This window comes from Chamaea fasciata, unplaced genomic scaffold, assembly GCF_029207755.1.
Source record: "Chamaea fasciata isolate MVZ Bird 193981 ecotype frontalis unplaced genomic scaffold, bChaFas1.0.hap1 SCAF_15, whole genome shotgun sequence".
Classification (NCBI taxonomy): Eukaryota; Metazoa; Chordata; class Aves; order Passeriformes; family Sylviidae; genus Chamaea; species Chamaea fasciata.
The window spans coordinates 14620420-14641839 of NW_027094100.1; the positions used below are offsets into that span (position 1 = coordinate 14620420).

The following is a 21420-nucleotide window of genomic DNA, read 5'->3' on the forward strand; positions in this document are numbered from 1 at the left end:
CTGTGCTGGTGCCTTGTCTCCCACACCGGAGCACTGCTGCCCATCAATACAGAGGTTAAGCAACTTTTTTTTTTTAAGTCTGGCTGCACTCAGAATACCAAGATACTGAAATACCACATATTTAAATATCAGCTGTCATAATGACAAGAATAATTATGGTGATTTTGGCCTTGTTAGCAGTACTAAGTAAGGGTGTTTTCGAAGGTATTGAAATCTCCACACAGAACTCCAAAAAAAAAAAAAAAAAAAAAAAACTCTACATATTATGAGAATAGCCAAAATGTTTTCTGCTGAGTGTTTATCTTGTGAAAAATGCTTATGGAAGCTCTGCCGTTTCCCCTGAAAATCTGCAGACAGCAGTCAAACAGAAGTGCTCACCATAAATTCTTGAGGTTTTGGGTTCTACTTTTAGGGGGCAAGAAAAGTTTGAAAGAAAGGAAAGTTTTTAGGATCTCCCAGGAGATTTAGGCTGCAAAAGACCTTCAAGATCATCCTGTGCCCAATCCCCACCTTGTCCCCAGCCCAGAGCACTGAGGGTCACCTCCAGGGACGGGCACTCCAAACCTCCCTGGGCACTTCCAAGGCCTGAGCACCCTTTCCATGGGGAAATTCCTGCTGCTGTCCACCCTGAGCCTCCCCTGGCCCAGCCTGAGGCCGTTCCCTCTGCTCCTGTCCCTGTTCCCTGGGAGCAGAGAAACTTCTCTGCTGGAACAACCCCCGGTGCATGATGCCTCTCCCTGTGTCCCACCTTTGGACTCATTTCAGGTGTCTTTACTTCAGAGAAGGAACAGAACCACACCTGCCCAGTTCTGCCAACATGGAACAACCCAGGCCCCCACCACAAATCTCATCCCATCCCAAATTCCTCCGCCCTCATCAGGATTCTCTCCAAAACCAGCCCCTGGGAGAGATTTCTTGCTCCGCCATTCCAAGCAGGTCCATCTTTGCCCTCTGGCAGCTCAGGATAACCGAGAGCACAGCAGAGACTCCCAGCAGTGCCCCTCCCCAGCTGGTACCTGTCCAGGGAGATGCAGCAGAGGTGCAGGATGGACGCTGTGGTGAGCAGCACGTCCAGGGACGTCCTCACCAGGCAGAACATCTCTCCATAGATCCAGTTGTCCTGCACCAGCTCGATGGCTCCGAAGGGCATCACCAGCACCGACACCAGCAGGTCAGCAAAGGCCAGGGAAACAATGAAATAGTTGGTCTTGATTTTCCTGCAAGGCAGAGCACAAAAATAGGGCGGGTTCAGTGCAGCAGCCTCCACACATGGACAGAGATTGCTGCTTGAGTTTGGGTTTTATCTGCTCCCTCACACTAAAAGCTCCTCTCTAACACACTCCTCACTCTGTATGGTCACCCCTGGCTTGCTCCTGGTTTTTAAAGCTAAATATCCACCATTTTCCTGGCTTAAGGACATATTTTTGCTCACCCAGAGGAGGCAAATGGATGCTCACAGGCCTCTGCATGTGGCTCAGCCTCACAGCTTGTACTGGAGACTCCGGGGTGCAGGAGGGGGATTTTATTTTAACTTGTAAATGGAGAAAATCCTTCCAGAAAGCACTGAGAATAATCTAGGCTGAAGCTGTAATTTCAACTTGAAGAGTACTTTTTAAATCACAACAATAAAATAGAATTAAATCCATTAAAAATCCCACGCAGCACATGAATAGAGGCTGTTAAGTCTCTCTCTCTCCTCCTGAGGCTGGGCTGACAATTCCCAGGGTTAGCAGCAGCCTCGAGACAGGGACTGTGCCTGTGACCCCCCTGAAAACATGAGCAACATTCACTAAATTGTGCTGGTGCTGCACAACCACAGCCAGACCTTGGTCTGTGTGCTGACGATGAGCTCGTGGGGAAATCCGAGATGGAAAAGGGGCAGAGGCCAAACTGTTTCTCCAGGGAATTGCTGCTTAGCTGTGCTCTTCACTGATTTGCCTGGTATTTTCCACGCTGAGGACGCTGAAAAGATGAGGATGGGAACGACGTGCTGCGGGATGAGCCGAGGGCAGAGCGGGTCTGCAGGGCAGGCGCTCCTCCCTGGGGGCACCTGCTGCCCTCAGCTCCTGGGGACGGTGCCCGTGGCCGCCTGGGTGGGTGTCCTGGGGTGGCTTTATGATGTTTGTATCCCCAATTGTCTGTTTTTGCTGGATATTAAGTTCTACACCTTTCAGACTGATTCTGAGAGGGAAGGGGGGAAGAAGAAACACGGGGTTTGTTTGCAGAAATTGCTCTCACTCCTCCACGTTCCTCTCCTGGACTGTAGCGCAGACAGACAGTGGGACAGAGACCTCCTGTGCTTTTAGTTAGTTTTAGTCAGCTGAGGCAGAGAAGTCCCCTGGACTGGTTTTTTTCTTTTTCTTGGGACTGTTTAAACCCGTTCTGGACTGAAAACCCAGAGAGACCTCACACCTGAGGCCCACCTGGCCCAGGACAGCATTTTCCAGCACCAGAGGGACTCATAAGAGACTGGGAGAGCTGAGCTACAACCCACAGCAAGGACTTTCTCAATTTGCCATCTCTCTTCAGAACTGCGAGAGGTTTCATTGTCTCATATTGTTCAATTTTTTTATGCTTTTGGGCACTTTGTTTGTTAAATAAACAGGTTCTTTCCACTTTTCTCCAAGGAAGTTTTTTTCCTGGACCAGTTGTGGGAGGGGCCATTTGGTTTGCTCCTCCTGAGGGATCCCATTTGGAGGTTTCCTGTTGCCTTTATCCTTTTTTTTTTTTTTTTTGCCAGGGTGGGGATTAAATGCACCAGATGGTATTTCTTGTGTGGACTCAGATATTTATTAATTCTTATCTATATCACAGTCTCACAAGCCGTGAGTTCTACAGCACTTCTGGCTAACAAACTAAAAATGGAGCCCTGTGTCTCTCTCTACAAGGCCTTTTAAGGATAAACTGCCCAATGATGAAATGACAGCTAAATAATTTTAACTTTTACCCCAATAACCAACCACCCCTGGCCCACAATGGAGATTTTTCTACCCAATTACAAAACACCACCCAGACCATGAAGAAGAAGATGAAAAAGAAGGACTCAGCCTCTGCCCTAAAACCTCCATCATGCTTTATATATATTACTGCATTCCAAACCCTTCAACTCGAAGTTTTCCACCCTGTGATATCACACACTTCTATCAAACCCCACACCCACAATCCCAGTGCTGTCACTCAATTTTGGGAACTTTTTCCACGGCCTCAGGTCCAATGCAGTGTTTGCCTGGGGGTCAGTGCCTGTGAGCACAGAAAGTCTGAAATCCTCAGTGGCCAGGGCTCCAACAGTTTCCTCCCAAATTTGCCCCAAAGCAAGGCAGTGGCTCACCTGAGCTGCCTGTCCCGGCACACGGCCACCATGACCAGCAGGTTGCCCAGGATGGCCATGAGGATGACGGCGGAGATGAAGGAGAGCAGCAGGATCTTCTCCGCGATGCCGAAGCCCTCACTCGAACTGCCAGGGAGCACAGGGAGAGACCAAAGAGACAAAAGGGAACGTGAGAAATGGATTTGTGGGGGATTCCCGAAGCCTGACTGAAAGCTGACGTGGTTTTGTGCATCTGCGTGCGAACTGTGAGATAAAAAACGCTGACTTGGAAAGGCCACGGGATGGGACAGACATGGCTGAGAGAGAAATGGAACTGGAAACAAGTTTCAAATGATGACCCTGCAAATAAACCAGATACTTTGGAGAATTAGAACTGTGAAAGGTGTGTTGTAGCAAGGCCACGTGGGGTAAAATAATCGGTGAGGGGTGTTAGAAGAATTAGCAACATTGTGTGGCCAGAGCTGATAGGCTGAAAAACATTTATAAGGAATTGTAATTAGGAAATTGGTTGCCTTGTGCAGAGCCTCTGCACAAAAATGTTTCCATTCTCTTTTCACAATTAAATAAATCTCGTTCTTTCTCATGCAGAAGTTGTTGGGGGGTTTTTTCCTGCAAATTTTTCCAATTTTTTTCCCAGGGTTTTAGTCTCATAAAATCACAAAATGGTTTGGGCGGGAAGGGACTTAAAACTCAGCTCATTCCACACCTTCCACTGTCCCAGGTTGTTCCAACCTGGCCTTGGACACTTCCAGGGATGGGGCAGCCAGAGCTGCTCTGGGAATTCCATCCCAGCCCCTCCCCACCCTCACAGGGACAGATTTTTTCGTACCTGTAACCTCATGTTCCCCCTTTTCAGTTTGAACCCATCACTCTTTGTCTGTCACCACAGTTCCTGATGTGATGTGACAAGGACTAATGGGTTCAAACTTTCCTCAAGACAAGTATTTTACATCTTGAATTTTGAAATCTACATAATGTTTTGCCTTTTTTCTCTCTTCCTTTCACTCTGTGCTACAAAACACAAAACAGTCTGGCTTTTCTTTTTTTCTTTTCTAATTTTTTCCTTTTTTTTTTTTTTTTTTTACTCAGTAATTTCTCCACAGTTAGGGAAAGGAAATAATTTTTTTTCCAAGTGCCCAATTTCCCCCTACTCTGAGATCAATTTTTTTTTTTCAGTTAATGAAGAGGAAGAAAAGAAAAAGGAAAAATAACACAAACCCCTCTCCACACAATGTCAGCCATACTTTAAATCTGCCTTTCCACAAATAATTTGCTGTTTCATAGAAACTTTTTGGTTTTTCTTTTTTTTTTTTTTTCCAGAGCTTGCAAAGCAGGAAGGCAACACCAAGCATGCAATAAATTCCTCATAAACCTGGTTTTATTACAAAATTTGGAGTGATTTTTCCTCTAAAGCTATTTTTAATGACATATCCTGAAGAAACTGCATCCTAAACCTTCACCTGCTCGTATGACTTTACATTGCACGGGTGAGAACGGGGGTTTATCCCGTTATCAAGTGTGGCTGGAGATAAACTGGCATTAAGATCAACACTTGACACTAATTCAGCGGGGAAATTCCTTCTCAGCCTGCAGAGCTGGTGTTGGGCACTCAGGATTAAAGCCGTGAGATTGCTCAGGTAATTGAAAAATGGAACTGTTATTCTGTCTTACCTTGACTGACGCCGGGGTCACTTTTGATTTACTGAACAACACCCCGGGCTTTTTACACTTTATCTCACTGAGTTCTGATTCAGTTTCTCCTGATTTGGAGAAAAGCTGAAAAAGATTAGAAACTGCTGGCACACAGAGATGTGGAGTTTTAACCCATCCAAACAAGCTCTGGAAACACCAGATGAGCTCAGCCCTGAGTCGCATCTCTCCAGACATTGCCTGGGGGGTTTTTCACCTTCAAGAGTTTTAAATCCACATTTCCCACCCTGTGCATCACAGACAACCCAGAGTTGCAGAGCACTCCCACACTTTAGCAGGTGTTTCCGTAGTAGGAAAGAGTTTGAGCTTCACCCCTGAACTTTTAAGGAAGAAGAACCAGAAACTTGGATGCTTTTCTCACCATAACTGGCCCAGTGCCAGGATAAAGGCACCTGTTGGATCCTTGAGCTGTTCCGCAAGACCTGGAGCTGTTTTCTATATTTTTTATTGGGCAGAAAAGCCAAAAACCCCTCCCAGATTGTTGAATAGTTAAGAGAGAGCACGGAGTCTCTCAAGGCATTTTTGGGGTGTCTTAGCAGGTGTGAGGAACCTCCCTGCACTGTGCACGGCTTTTACTCTTTGGATCTGTATTGTTTGTTATTTTCTGTTTAATTAAAACCTTTATGCTCTTTCCAAACACCTCTGCTCATGCCATCTGGCTAATTTTTATAATTAAGCCATTTCTGAGAGGCTGCTGGCAGCCCTCAGAGCTTGATACACCTTGGTGGGGCTAAAAACTCTCTGGCCTCACCCAGAATTTTATCAGCCCTGCCCTGAGGGTGCTGGCATCCCTGGACAGAAGTGGGGGTGCTCTGAGCAGAGTCCAGCAGGGCAGGAACTCCCACTGGCACATCTGTGAGAGGAACAATTTGCTCTGAAATCACTTTTGGGAAGTGTTCCTCTCCTGCCGTTTAGCACTGCTCCCCTGGGGAACATGAAACAGGCAGATTCCTCCCTGGAATTTCATCTGGGCTGTTCCTGCCTTTGGAATAATCCATCATCAAGCGGGAATACATGTTAATTATTCAGTCTCAGTAATTCCAAGTTGTTAATAATGGAAGAAGTGGATATTGCTGTAAATTAAAATCAATGGTTTGCATAACATCTTTTATCAAATCCGAGTGCTCTGGCTTCCAAGCTTGCTCCCCTCTTTAATAAAGCAGAGATTGATGGGTTTGCTATTATGAGGGAATGAGATTCAGGCAAAATGATTGCTGGTTAGCAAGAATATAGAAATCACTTAAGGAAAAAGGTGAAATACTGATGGGGAATGAATGCTTAAAACCCACATATGGACATATTTAAAAAGCTCTTCTGCACAGTCATTAATGTGAAAGTAAAAAGAAGGGTAATTACTTTTTCAAGCTCAATTTTCCCTTTCCTGTAAACACCCCAACTTTTCTAAATGAACTCGAGCGCTGTTGCATATTTCATGCGGCAGTTAGAGAGCACGGATCAGCCACGGGGGTCACATTCTCTGCTCCTCGTTCCACATCCCGGCAGCACAGATGGGGAAATCCCTGCGAACAGCTCCGTGCTGAGAGCACGGAACTCCTGCAGCAGGGAGAGAGAAATAATTCCGCGCTTTGGGGGGCAGAGGAGCAGGGCTGATTCAAGGATGGGACTGGAAGGGATAACTCTGCCCGCACAGGGAGCCTGGAGCAACCCCAGGGATCACAGGGAATATTCCCCGACACGGGATGTGCACAAGCCTCGCCGAAGGAGATTAAACTCAGAGTCAGAAAAAAACTCTTGAGTAGTGGGAGCCCAGAAAAGAGTCTTCTTGATTTAACTGTGCCCTCGGATGTGGGGAATACAGGGAAGGGTTGGGTTGATTTGTTTCCAGCCAGGGCTTTTCCCTCTGCCACTCCATATTTCATAATCTGCTATTTTCATAATAAATAAGCTGTCAGTGACCTCTCCTCTTTGCTGTTTCCCTGATTATTCCCAGGCACTAAAAAAAAAAAAATAAAATAATAATCATTAGGTCTTAAGCACCTAAAAAATCAAGATAAGCTATTTTCTGAGTAAACCCGATAATGTGTCTCAGTACAGGAATTTGACAATAGGGAAGCGATGATCTGATCTCTGCCTTTCCAGCTGTTACCACATCCTCGGCTAAAATATTAATCAGGAATAAGCATTAATCCAGAAGCGTTTAATTTCCTTTAATGCCTTCAACTGCTACACTGCTTCCCTTCAGCCCGTGCAGATGGCAGGACAACTCCTAACAGATTCCAGTCAATTATGTCCTTCACTTCTGTTGTAGAAACAGATTGAAATTAATTAAAGTATTGACAAGCCTGGAATAAACAGCATCAAAATAACTCGGTCATACGATTCGTTGAGTGGTTTTTTGTTTTGTTTTTGGTTTTTGGGGGGGGGGGGGGGGGGATTCAAATAAATTGCGGCGGTGGGGTGGGAGGGAAGGGATAAGGTTTTCTCCTTTTGTGAAACTCCTTTTCTCCTTTTTTGTGAAACAAATCTCCTGATAACATCCCCAGCCCCGCACCTCCGCTCCGTGAACCTCCCGGAGGCTGGAAGCTGCTGCAGCGCTCCGGGGAGTGAAGCGCTTTAAGCAGCTGATAACACTGATTAAAAAACCAATTGTGTCAAGATGAAGAGAAGAAGACAGGCTATTGGAATGTTTCAGAAATTGCCGTGTGTGGGCTGGCGCAGTCACTCCGTGCCGGGAGCGCTCTCCGGTTCGGGAACAGGGACCTGCCAGACACGGGGGGACCTCGGGAGACACCGGCACCGCAGCCCTGCTCCCGCCCCAGGCTCTGCGACTGAATCCTGGGATATCCTGAGCTGGGAGGGACCCACAGGATCATCCAGCGCAGCTCCTTGGCCCTGCACAGCCCCAAAATCCCACCCTGGGCATCCCTGGCAGCTCTGCCCAAACACTCCTGGCAGCCTCGGGGCCGTGCCCATTCCCTGGGGAGCCTGGGCAGTGCCAGCACCCTCTGGGGGAAGAACCTTTCCCAAAACGCAACCTAAACCTCCCCTGGCACAGCTCCAGCCCTGCCCTGGGTCCTGTCCCTGTCCCAGGAGCAGAGATTGGAGCTGCAGACCCCAAGGAGTGTCCCCTCAGTCTCCTCCAGCTGCACAATCCCAGCGCCCTCAGCTGCTCCTCCATGGCCCCTCAGACCCTTCCCATCCCCGTGTCCCTCTCGGGAAGCTCTCCCAAGCTTTCGAGATATTTTTTCCCCCGTTGTGGTGCCCACACTGCACCCAGGACTGGCGGTGAGGCGCAGGGCCAGGCTCTCACACGGGGCACGAGGGGCTCCAGGGGCCAGACCAGGGATCTGTGAGCTCCCTGCTGCTCCCTGCACTCCCCTCCGCTGCAGCAGCAGAACTTCTGCTCGGGGGACATTGGATCTGGGGGTGAAAACTCCTCCGGGACAATGAGATGCTTCATGATGGTCTGGGACAGAGAGGGAGGCAGGAGTTTGGGGAATGAGGGAGGAAATCAAGCCCTGGGGAGCTCTGGGCTCTGCTAACCCTGGGAGCTCTCCTGGCAGGGAATGAAGTGGCCCAGACACCTCTGTGTGCTCCTCCTGCAGGGCAGGATAGAGCCCTGCCTCTGCTCTGCCCCAGGCAGCAGATCAGGAGTTACATAATTTACACCCACACACGAGCAGATATCGCTGCAGGGCTGATGGATGTGAGTACAACCCTCAAAACCCATTAGACTGTCACCTAAAATATAAGCTAAAATTAACCCATGAAATCAGCATGAGATTAAGATCACGGTGTTTACACGGAGCAAAGGCAGCTGCTGCGAATACTTTGTTTTGCATCCTCTAACACCTTCCACAGGAGAGCCCCTCGTGCCACCCAAATCCCACCCTGACACGTCCGCCTGGGCTCTGCAGCACCTTGGGTTAGTTTTTCCTCCTGATAATACATTTGCAAATCTTCAAACCTTAATCCAGCCGTCCCCTTCACGTGCTGAACCCTCCCCTTTTGTTTTCACACCAACACAGCACTTTGGGATTTGCAGCACAGGGAGGACCTGGAGCTGCTCAGAGAGCCCAGAGGAAGCACCAGGATGCTCCGGGGGATGGAGCAGCTCTGCTGGGAGAGCTGGGGCTCTGTGCACAGCCAGGGTGTTTTAATGGAGTTCCCAAACACTCCACAGCAATGAAAAAACCCAAATCTCTGACTTAGGCAGGGATTTAGATGCACTACACAGCACGGCAGAGCTGTTGCAACAATCATTTCTCCTTCGCAAATGCTGAATAAAACCAAAGATCAAACACACGTTTCATCAGAAGTGTCTTGATCAGCTCCTCATTAGGATTGCTCCTCCAAAGCGAGTCCACGGCCTCTACCAAACCACACAGCAGTTTAGCGATGAACAGAGGGTGATGAAAGGAGCAGAACAGCAATCCTGACTTTTGGTGCATTCTCCATGATCCCAATGTGATCATTATCCCCTGTTTTCTAGGCAGCTCTTGCCTGTCTCCTGTCACACACGAGGCTGAATGTTCAACAACAAACACCGCAGAGCCGCGCTCAGGAGAGCTGAGGGGATGAAGCACCTCATTCCAAATACTCTCAATAATTGTCATTAATTTCCCTTCCATGTTCCCCAAGTGCTGAAGGCAGAGTCCAGGCTGTACTTCTGCACAAGAATATTTGTAATTTGGCTACTGTATAGAAGAATTTTACCTCACAGAGACATCACCATGACACATATACGACTCAAGGTTTATCTCAGGAGTTTAGAAGGGAGGGAGTGGATGCAGATCCGTGACACAGAGTGGGAAAATAAAGGTTTAGACCCACGCTAAGCATACCCTGAGTGTCCAGATTTCTCACAGAATTGGGAATTTGAGAATTATTACCTCCTGCAATAACCAGGTGCAGAACTGGGGTGCACAGAGCCCACAGCTCTTCAGGAGTTGTGCTGCTGCTCCTGGGCTCAAAGCATTTAATGCCCTGTCCTATTATACCTTTTCCTGTAAAAATTCCCCCAAAATAAGCCCTGCCCCCTGCCCTGAGATTTGTTACCTCTTGATCAAAACCCCCTCGGGCAGTTCTTTGTCATTCCCAGCGTTCTCAAACCTTTGTTCCCATCTTTGCCCAAAGCCTGGGTCTCGCAAGATGTTCAAATCAGAAACCACAAAGGTCCTGCTCTGCTTTTTCAAACCATATCTGCAGTCAGGAAAAATATTGTTAAATGAGAGGCATTTAGTCAAGACCCTCGGTATTAAAATATCCAGGCTGTGCCCTTTTCCCACTGCCTGTTTACACCTTGGACAGCGAAAGACAAATACAGCTATTGGCTGTCTGACTTCTAATATTTCCTGGAGAGTTTCCCAGTTCCAAGCCTCCAGAGGAACGAAAAAGTTCCTTGCAGTTACCTCTGCTAATGGAAGACTTGGCATAGACAGGATAAAACATTGATTTCTAGAATACCTTTTATTTGAGACCTCACCGACCCCCCAGAACCACCCTGAGCCACACAAAAAAAAAAAACAAAAACCAGCTCCCAGCTCATTGTGAGCTTCACTATAAAAACCAAAGTTTGGTAAATATAATTCCAGTGGTGGCAGGCAGAAACCTTCCAGCCCCTGATGTTTTTATGGCCCTCACTGGTGCGGAGGCTCCAGACAGGTGTCCTCCCTCAGCAAGGGCACGGAACGTCCTTGGTTCAAGAGCAGAGCAATTAAATTCCTCGTTTTATTTAAACCTCCTCCTACATCCCTCCAGCTAAGTGCATGCTCTGAATACTCTCCACACAAAGCCCTCATCACATTTCTCACTTCAAATAAACAAGAGAAGAGGTCAAGGTGCTTTGAGGATGGGAAGTGCAGGCTCTCAGCTCGGATGGAACCCAGATGCCACCCAGGAGTCAGGACCAGCACATCTCTCCAGCCTGGCAAGCTCTGGGAGCGTTTGTTAATTGTGTTTAATTGGGGCTAAGCGGGGCAGAGCTTCCAGCAGGAACGTGCTCCTCTGCAGAGGTCTCTGATTCCTGGAAACAGCCGCCCCTGGGGAAGAGAGCAGAGCAAACATGGGGACAGAGGGAATTTTGGCAGCCTGATGCCGAGGGTCAGCCCTGGAAAGTCAAGGAAGGTGGCGTGGAAATCCCCTGGCACTGCAGTCGCCCTGGGCAAAAGCTGGCAGTAAGGTCCAGCCCATTTTTGCCAAGCCCTGGAGTCAGGCCTGCCCTGGGATATCCCAGTTTTTAGGATGGTTTTCACATCCTTCCACAGCCTTTTCCAGATCTCCACTCGCTGCCCCTCTGTGCAGAGACACTGATGCTAAAAGAGTGATGCAAAACATCAAAAAAAGTTCGTTCTTGTGGCCCAGCTTTTAGTCCAGGGGATTTTCATGTGCACAGACTGCTGTAATAAAAGCAGATGAAACCTCCCAGAGGCCTGACCTTCCCGTGGGGCTGAGCACAAACACAAACAGGAGCTGCCCCTCTGCACCCTCCGCGTTTATTTACAGAGCCTGTGTGTCTCCCTTGCTCCACAGCTGCCATCAGAGAGCACACTATTAATTTGCAGAAGCTGGAGCCAGGCTTAAAAACTCCATTAATTAAGTGTTGGCGGAGGTGTTTGGAAAGATGTTCCCATAAATATAGTGCTTTAAAGTGTTTCCCTAGAAACTGAGAAAAGAGTTGAACAATATGAAAAATACCCAGGCTGATGACTCCCCCATGGATGGAGCAGTGCCTGGGCTTGGAGGGAGCATTTGGGAAAGAGAACTTTTTCCCTCCCCCCCAAGGTTTTTTTGGCTACTGGAAATCTTTGGCTGGTAGCTCAAAGTGTAAATGTGTAAAATGTAAAAGTGAAACTCCTTATCATTCCTTGCTTCCCTGTGCCCTCCTGCTCTGCCCTGCTGTTGGCAGGTGGGGAATGCTCTGTGAACTCTGTGGCTGCAGGTTCAGAAATGCCCCTCAGGGTGTTTGTGTGGATTCTTCCCAAAGTGTCCCTGCTGTGCCCAAGCGCCTCAGCACCTCCAGGAGCAGAGAGGACAAACCTGGTAAAAACCCCACAGCCTCTTGCAACTGGCTCCTGACAACATTTCATGGAATCGCTGAGGTGGGAAAAGCCCTCCCAGAACACTGAGTCCACCTTGTCCCCAGCCCAGAGCACTGAGTGCCACCTCCAGCCCTCCCTGGGACACTCCAGGGACGGGCACTCCAAACCTCCCTGGGCACTGCCAAGGCCTGAGCACCCTTTCCATGGGGAAATTCCTGCTGCTGTCCACCCTGAGCCTCCCCTGGCCCAGCCTGAGGCCGCTCCCTCTGCTCCTGTCCCTGTTCCCTGGGAGCAGAGCCCGACCGCCCCGGCTGTCCCCTCCTGTCAGGGAGTTGTGCAGAGCCACCAGGTCCCCCCTGAGCCTCCTTTTCTCCAGACTGAGCCCCTTTCCCAGCTCCCTCAGGAATTCTCCAGCCCCTTCTCCAGCCTGGGGGACCAGGTGGAGAAGGCAGAGTTTGGCAAAAAATCTTCTCAATCAGTTCATTTATCTCTGCAGAAATGCAAGAGGAAATCCCTTTCCGGATGGATGCTGCTGATATTACAGAAGGATTAGAGTTGATCTCCCCTTGGAAAGGGAATGAGGAAGAGAGCTCCAGGCTGATTGTGGCCTGTGAAGTGACATTTTATAGCCTGTTACTTCTCACCTAAACACAAGTGTGATCAAAGGACTTGAGATAAACAATGATTTAATGACTCCAAGTGCAGAAGCTGGAGAGGTTTAGAGAAGAGCTTGTGTACACAAGAAAAAATTCTCCTATGGCAACCTGCTGCAGGCACCCTAAGCTGTTTGCTTTCCTTGAATGCCCACTGCCAGGGCACTCAGAGCACACAAACTCTTCCCTAAACTCCTTCCGTTTCCTACCCTTTGGGTCATTTTGGTGCCTGTCCGGTTGCAACAGGACGTTCAGCTCTAACAGACCCAGCTCTTACCCCCCAGGAGTGGCTGGCAGTGTCCTGAGCAAGGGTGGGGGGATGAGGGCACAGTCCAACTCCTCTCCTAGGACACCCCTGAAGCTCCAGGAATGGAGCTTTGGGTCCCTCTCTCCCTCGATGACTTTTTCTCCTGTTTCTCCCAGGTTTGGATGGGGAGAGAGGCTCGAGGACCTTCCCTGCCTCCTCCTGCCTGTGCACAGCACCAGGAGCCAAACCCATCCCAGAGCCAGCCCCCTAATGTTGGTTTTCTCTCTTCTTTTCTTTGTGTTAGAGCCGGGATTAATACAGGGGAGTCACAGTTCTGTGTTCACACTTGGTGTTTATTAATTCTTATCTCTATTACAGCCTCACAGGTCGTGAGGTCTAACTAGCAAGGCAGAAAACAAAGGCAAAATGGAGTACTTCTAACCTTTTCCAAGGTTATTTAAGCATTAACCACCCAAAAACAAGATGACACCGATATTATTTATACTTTTGACCCAGTAATGACCACCCAAGGCCTGCGATGTGCACCTTTTCCACCCAATTAGAAAAAAACTACCAGAAACTATGAAGAAGAAGGTGAAGAAGAAGCACTTAGACAATGCCCTAAATCCTCCATCTTGCCCCATATGTATTACTATATACTACTAAACACTAAAATCTTAAAGCTAAGTTTTTCACCCTGTGAGATCACACAATTCTCTTCAAACCCCACACCCACAATCCCAGTGCTGTCACTCAATTTTGGGAGCCTTTTCCACGGCCTCAGGTCCAATGCAGTGTTTGCTTGGGGGTCAGTGCCTGTCAGCACAGAAAGTCTGGGACTTTCAGCCTCCAGGGTTCCAACAGCCCCCAACAGCTCCAGTCCTTGTGATCCACGGGGAAAAGGAGCCTCCAGAGGCAGCAGAGCAAACTCCAGGATTTGGGACTCATCAAACACACAATTCCCTGCCAAGGGCACGGATGGAGGTCAGGACTGGTGTCCCCCGTGCCTCTGTGCCAAGGCTTTGGGTTAAAATATGGGATTTTTCCTTTGCTTCCAAACAAACACAACCCATCCAACCGAGCTGATTCCTTGTTCCCCCCACCTTGCTGCTCGTTCCTCAAAGTCAAGATAAGATTAATGAGCCGCACACAGAGCTGCTGGAGGGCTCTGCACTTTTCAAGCCGCAAAAACACCTTCAGCAACAAAAGGAGAAAGCGAAAGCTGATAAAGCTGATAAAGCCAAGTTTGGAAGCAATTAACATCAATCTAAAATTTAGCTGGTTTAGGGGCTCGGCTTAAATATAAAAAGCAATTACTGCTGAAATAATACATTGTTTCTCCTTAGCTGATTTAGCAAAAGGAGTCTGCCTTCGCCAGCAGCTCCAATTAAAAGGGTTTTTTAAAAGCTTTTTCCTTCAAAAAGATTTTTTTTTTCACCTGTTTATCCAGACTGTAACAACCTGTCCTCCACACCTGAGGAAGGAAGAACCCTTTATTGAGTTCAATATCCCAAAATCTGCCTGGAGCACAGTTGTGGGATCAATATTTGGCACGTGCAGGAAACCCCACTGTGAAAAGCCAGTGTCCATAAAGGAGTCCTGCAACTTTATTTGAGTAAAAGGAGAGAGTGCAACACCCTGAGGGGTTTCTCAAAATTCCTTTTATCCTAAACTCCCTGCTGCATTTATCAGCAATTCCATTCATCCTGAGCTCGCTCTTCCTTTCCCCATTGGTTCTGCGAGAGACTTCGTGCTGACCCTTTTATCTATTACCCTAAAGGTCAGGAGTCAGACTTGTCTGGGTTCTCTAACAACCTCGCCCTTGAGGTTGGTGGAGACATCAAGAGCCATTTCAAAGCCATTAATGAACACCCTTGCCCTCACCCATGGAATCATTTGTAAAGACATCAGCACACATCTTCCCCTAGCGAGCATTAAGGAGATTTTCCAAGGGAAACATCAGCCAGCCCAGGAAAATCAGGGGCCAGCTTTGAGCAAAGCTCAGATTCTCAGCTAAATGCCATTTCCCAGCTTGGTGCAATGGATAAACAGGAAACAAAAGGAAAGAAAGGTGGAGGGGGAAAAAGGCAGGGGGAAAAAGGATGGGAAAAAAGGGTGGGAAAAGGTGGGGAAAAAAGGAAGTGGGAAAAAGGTGGGGAAAAGGGGCGGGGAGAAAATGAAAAAAGGGAGGGGAAAAAAGGCAGAACAAAACAGGTGGTGGAAAAGGGCAGGAAAAAAAGGGGCCAGGGGAAAATGGGGCAGGAAAAAGGCAGGAAAAAAAGGCAGAAGAAGAAGAAGGCAGGGCAAAAATACCGTGCAGAACTGGTGCAGGTAAGAGTCACTCCAAAATATATAAGAGAGTGAGATTTAGCTACCATGGCATAAGGAGGGGCTGCCAGACCAACAGAAGCTCTCCTTCATTCCTGCCAACTGGGAATGCTCTGCAGAAAGGTGATGGAAGTCTTACCCGAAGTCTGGGAAGGTTTTCAGTCTTTCAAAAACATGGCACAATTGTGACTTACACTGGTAAAAGCCCAAGAGAGGCAGAGTTTGGCCTCTCTGGATTGCACTAACCAATCTGAGGTTTTCATTTCAAACCACTTGACAGGATCTCATTAACCTACTGCCTATAATAAATGTACCCAATAACAATCGGCCAGGCACGGGAAATTAAAAAATCCAATAAAATATAAATAGGAAATACTCGCGGGTCATTTAGTTTTCTGCTCTGGAATTAGAGAAAATTAGGTCTGCCACCTCCCTCGAGCTGTGATGAATGCAAGTTCCAAGCTGAACTGTCAAAAATTTCCAGGAATGTCTCTCCAACGTCACGTTGCAACCTTTTCAAAATTCATAACATTTTCGACTGGAAAGAAATCCTTGACTTGTCTAGGCCACGTTTGACACTTATCCAAATACCAGGGTGATGCCACGTCCTCAGAGAAGCTCCAGGAGCCCCCAAACGAGGCTCTGCTGCATGAGCAGAGACTTTGATCTGCAGGCAAAGAGGAAATGCCACCCTGCAGCCCTGCAGACGCATCGCAGGGTCACTGCCCAGCCACAGCCTAGGGGCTGCAGGAGCCCAGCCCTTTCCTCCTACCTCACATTCACATCAAGTTCTTCCATCACAGGCAACAGGCACAGGCAGCTGGGAGTTCAAAGTCCATAGAAGAGACCTCATCCTGCAGCGGAGAGAGAAATAAAGACATTAGTTCCAGGACAAATACAAATTTACCCCAGTGAAGACACCCACGGGAGGATCCAAGCCAGGTGCCCTTGGCTTTTTCTGGCCACCTGGGCACCCACCAGCTCTTGTTCAGCTGCTTTAGAGCAGCACTTCCAGGTCTTTTTCCCATCAGACAGCTTTCCAGCTCTTCCCCCAGCCCGGCTGTGCCCATTCCAAACTACCTGCACACCTGCAAGGCTTGCCCAGGAGCTTCCCAACTTTCAAAGCTACGAAAAGAAGTTTTGAATAGAGCCGAGCTGGAGAAAGTTTGCAAAGCCCAGGTGGGAAAACACAAGCAAGGCGGCTTGGTAAATTAGTTTCTGTTTTTACACAAAACTAAAACATTGAGTTACCACTAAATTAAACCAGGTTTCCTGTGACATTCTATTGTGCAGCCTTATGAATACTTAATAGCAGTGCTGTAATTACAAAGAACTAAACGCTTTGCAGCTCGAGTTAAAATAAATGTACTTACTTCCAGCACCACTAAGTGATGTAAATATTAATGGGCTTTTTAACTCTATCAAAATTCCATCCTGACTCCGAAGAAATGAATGCACCATCTTAATAACGTGCTTGTGCATTTGCTGCTGCTAATCCAGTGGAAAAAATAGGCTCAGTTTCGGAGCACTCGAGGCTGTTGATTAGCCCTTGTGTTGTCTCTAGGGAGGCAGGGATAAAACCACCACCGCGGCGCTCTTAACGCCAGCCCAGATGCAAATAATGCCATTGTGGTAACTTGGCTTCAAAGGGGAGCTGGAATAAAAGTGCCTCAGCCTTTCCCAGACACCGATGGCAGGTTTGCAATGCAAATGAGCCCCCCCCCCCCCCCCCCCCCCCGCAGACCCGGCTCGGTGTCTGCCACCAGGAGGAATTCGGGATGTAGAGATCAGACAGCACTTTGCAAGGAAAATTTGCTGGAGTCAAAAGGATATTTTTTTTTTTTTATCCAAAAGGCAGCGTTTGTCTGGCTCCTGTTTGCAGCTTAAACCTTCAGATGGGGATTCTTTGGGCACACACTGCAAGCTGGGAATTCAAAAACTGCTGCTGGATTTTGCAGAGAAAAGGGTGAGAGGTCTAGAGATTCACCTCTGTGTGTCCCTAAGACCTGACCTGCAACTTGAATTGGGAGGAAAAACCCCAAAATCCACTCTCCTGTGCTCCTGCTCTGGAGATCTTCCACAGGACAAAATACCTGGTATGGTTTGACTCTTTGAGATATCAGCACAAAAATAATTCTGATTTCTCCTGCAGAACGGATGAAAAACTTTCCAGTGATTCAGTATGTCAAAATTCCAGTCAGGGGGCATCTTTCTTCCTTTGTTCTTCCGGGGAAAAAATGTAATTTTAGTGTGCACTGAGGTTACGCAGTATCTGCCCCATCTTGCTATCACGGAGACTTCTACAATAACTGAAACTTTCTATATAAGAGTTAAAAAAAAAAAAACAAAAAAAAAAAAAAAAAAAAAAACCACAAACAAAAAGCCAATTTTTGAAATGGAAAAATAGAAAAAAAAAATCTTCACAAACATACAAATACTCCCCAAAAAAGCAAGGCAATCCAGGAACTGGCATGGAAAGGCTGCACCGGTGGCACTGGGGAGTTCAGGAATGAGCTCAGCTCCCTCCCTGCCCTGCCACACCACAGGCCCCCTGGCAGACACTGCCTCTGCCCCTTCTCCTCCTCATCTCCACGGGGAAATGGGAAAACCCACCGAGGACGTGGATAAAAGGCTGGATCTACCCCGCGGATTTAAGCTTCCAGCTGTCAGAGGCAGGAGGGGTTGGCTGGTGGCCAACGGGTGTCTCCAGGTACCACAGACTCACCTGCTGTGCCCCGCGGAGATGGAAACGTCCCCCCGGGTGCCAGCAGTGGCCTCACCATCTTCCCCTGCGAGCACCGAGACACCGACACATTCCCCACCCCATTTATTTTCATCCCGCTCAGCCCCCATCAAGTTCCACTTTCTGTCACCGCTCAGCTGATGACAACAGGAGTTGAGTCACTGTGAGCGGCTCCCACCCCCATTTCCTGCAGCGCCGGGCTCTGGAGCTGCTCCACCACTTGTGCCACCCGAAATGAGGCACGTCCCAGGTGGACTGAGCGTCCTGCAAAACCCGTTTTCCCTGCAGACAGATCCACGCTGTCCCTTCTGCTCTGGGAGGGACGGCTCTGAGCCTTGAACCAAACCAGCACCAGGCTCCAGAGGCAGGAATTCTTCCGGGAAACCCTCACGGGAGAATAGTGACACACGAGCACATGTCAGAGCATGGAACACTGATGCCCCAATAAACACGTGAACGGCGGGTGGCAGCTTTCCCCGGACTCATTTACCAAGGAACAAAGGAAGTAAAGGAATCTCACACGCGCCTTTCCCATTGTGTGCAGTTTGACTTCGAGCCGAACACTTTTTTTCCTCAAACACAACAAGATTCCTTTACCTGAGACTAAGAGGTTCTTCCTTAACCGAGGCCGGGACCCTGCATTCATCACAGACCTTCGTTTTCTAATTAATTCTCATTAAATCCATGTCGGCAACTCCATTAGACACAAACCTTGTCCACTTGAGACTCAGAGGGGACCCAGCTGGACCTAAACTGGATCAGGAGTTTAGAGAGCAAAGGGGTCCACTCTGAACGTCACAACTCCATGGGAGGATCCCCCTGACCCTTTTTGGGTCCCTGGTCACTGTGTAAACCATTTGTAAATCATTCTAAATCAATTTTAACTCTCTTTTCCCTTGTATTTTTCCTCCCTGTAGTAAGGAACAGAGTGAACCTTGCCACTGAACCTTCTTCAGTCACACTTTTACAACATCCTATTAAAACCCTTTCTGCCAATACCTTTGGAGATGACTCTGAGTGATCAAAATCACCCATTTGTGACACGCCCTGCTGCACCGCCGAGCAGGGAGGGGGATGCAGAAATAAACTCAGTTCAGTTGCTGCGTGTCTCATGCTCCGAGTGAAGAATTGGGTTTATCCCTGAGTGACTTTGCTCTTCTCTTTGTGAAGCGAAGGTAAAAAACTCCCTTTACAATGATCCTTTGCCAGCTTTCTGGAGCACAGAGCGGTGTGCAGTGATGATGGCTGATTTCAGTGCAGTTTTCTGGCAGGCACGTGTTTTTTTATGGGGTAACACAGAGCAAAGGATGTTTAGAAACTGTTTAACCTTCCTCTGGAAATTGCTGTCCTGCACACCTCAGGCAGGTGCTGTTGGAAGTGCAGGGAGTCTTTTGGGCCCCATCCAGTGTGCGATTCCTGATTAAGGCCAGCAGAACCCCTCTAACAAACATAAATAAAGACTGCTACTACCATCTAAATCCATGATTTCAGGAGGCTCCTCACTTTCTGTAGTGAACATCTGCTAAACCGAAGCTGGGATTGAATAAAAAAAGAGCTGTTGCTCGATTCCCTACACATTCCACATTTGGGGTGGGGGTTTTCCTCATGCCTCCATCATTAGCAGAGAAAAACAAGTTGTTTGCAGAGGTTAACTGGACCAGATCTCCCCAGCCCACATTAAACTGATATTTTTGAAGTGAGAGTCACCTCAATCCAAAGACAATTTCTTGCTCATCACTGCAGAGCAGTCCAAAACCCTCCAAGTGTTGTAAGAGAATATCCTGCCCGTGACAACACTTGTGGAACAGGAAATATCAAAGTGATTCATCTTGTTCACTCCCGGATAAAATGGCTTTATTTCCACCCATTTCTGCCAAAGGCACTGCCCCCTCCCACAGCACCTCCTGCCTTCCCTGTCACTGCTGTCTTTCTTCTCCCCACGAAGGACAAAGCTGATAAGAGGTCCCTCGGTGGTCAGCAGAGACAGATTGTTGGGCTGGTTTTAACCCAGCACCATTCCAGCAGGTTAAAATGGAGCAGCTTGCTTAAACAGAGGAATGAAAAGAGAGACGTGACACACTCCGAAAAATAAAATGGGAACAGCTTGAAATGGAGAACACAGCAGAAATGTCTTTATCTTTTAAAAGCTCTTTAAGGAAAGTCTCTGGCTTGCCCACCCAAACCAGAGGCACTGAGTTTAGGGGCTCGCGTGTCCCCAGGGTGGCACTGGGGTGACAGTGGCAGCCACACCTTGTGTGCAAACAGCCTTTTCTTGGCCCCCACAGCTCCCAGCCGTGCCCTCTGTGCCTCCTCAGCCTCACATCAGGTCATTCTGTCGGTGTTCAAGTTTAAATTTCATCCCTGAGAACCAAAATAGCCCCAGCAGAGTCCAAGGGAAGGGCACGGGGAGGCAGCTGTACCTGTTCCTCTGGATCAAATGTTCACAGCAGTCAAGTTCCCCCGGGTGGCTCAAGGGTCACTTTGCTCCAGAGCAGAGACATCTGCAGCAGATCTTTGCCTTTTCCAGGCTCTGTTTGTAAAAGCTGCGGGGTTATTTGCTGTGACAGGGGCATGATGAGCTCTCACAGCTCGCTGCTCTCACCTTCAGCAACTCCTGTCAGCCCAGGCATCCAGACCAAGCCTCCAGCTGGCAAAGCTCGGCCCAGAGAAACATCCCAGGGGAGAGCCTGGCTCTTACAGAGCACCAAAAACACAGTGAGAGATTAATTAACGACTATTAACAATGAACAACTGAGGGCCAGAGGGGTGGGTGAGTCCTTTCTCACCCCCCGGGTTTGATCTGTGCAGAACTCTCCCTGCTCACACATCACCAAACTTCCTCAGAACTCGCTTTTTCTTTCTTAAAAACATCTTCCAGCTTTTCTTCTCCTCACACCAGCACCAGGGTGTGGAAACTGCTGCCCCAGGAAGGCACCAGCTGCGCTTCATCTGTGCCTGATAAATTGTTTTATTTAACAATAAATTAAATAAATTTATTAATTTAATCATAAATTAAATGTTTTAATTTAATCAATTAAGTAAAGCATATTTTTCTCCAAAAGGCAGCGTTTGCCTGGCCCGTTTGCAACTTAAACCTTCAGATGGGGATCCTTTGGGCACACTCTGCAAGCTGGGGATTCAAAAACTGCTGCTGGATTTTGCAAAGGAAAGGGTGAGAGGTCTAGAGATTCACCTCTGTGTCCCTAAGACCTGACTTGAAACTTGATTTTGGAGGAAAAACCCCAAAATCCACTCTCCTATGCCCCTGCTCTGGAGTTCTTCCATAGGACAAAATACCTGGTATGGTTTCACTCTTTGAGATACCACCACAAAATTAATTCTGATTTCTCTACAAGACAACTTGTTTTTCCCAATTCCTCCAGCTCCTGCCCCGTTTCCTGCACAGGTTG

General features: G+C 48.1%; 1 protein-coding gene across 1 annotated transcript in view; it reads right to left on the bottom strand.

Annotated features, from left to right (window-relative positions):
* The window catches only part of HTR4 (5-hydroxytryptamine receptor 4), a 48392-nt gene extending 32091 nt beyond the window's left edge, over positions 1–16301 (bottom strand). Inside the window, exons 1-3 of the mRNA XM_066197108.1 lie at positions 16040–16301; positions 3329–3454; positions 1017–1217 (exon numbers count right to left, since the gene is read on the bottom strand). Of these exons, the coding sequence (XP_066053205.1) occupies positions 1017–1217; positions 3329–3454; positions 16040–16065 (353 nt within the window). The 5' untranslated portion in view covers positions 16066–16301. The remainder of the gene's footprint in view (positions 1–1016; positions 1218–3328; positions 3455–16039) is intronic.
* Between the last annotated feature and the right edge of the window lie 5119 nt (positions 16302–21420).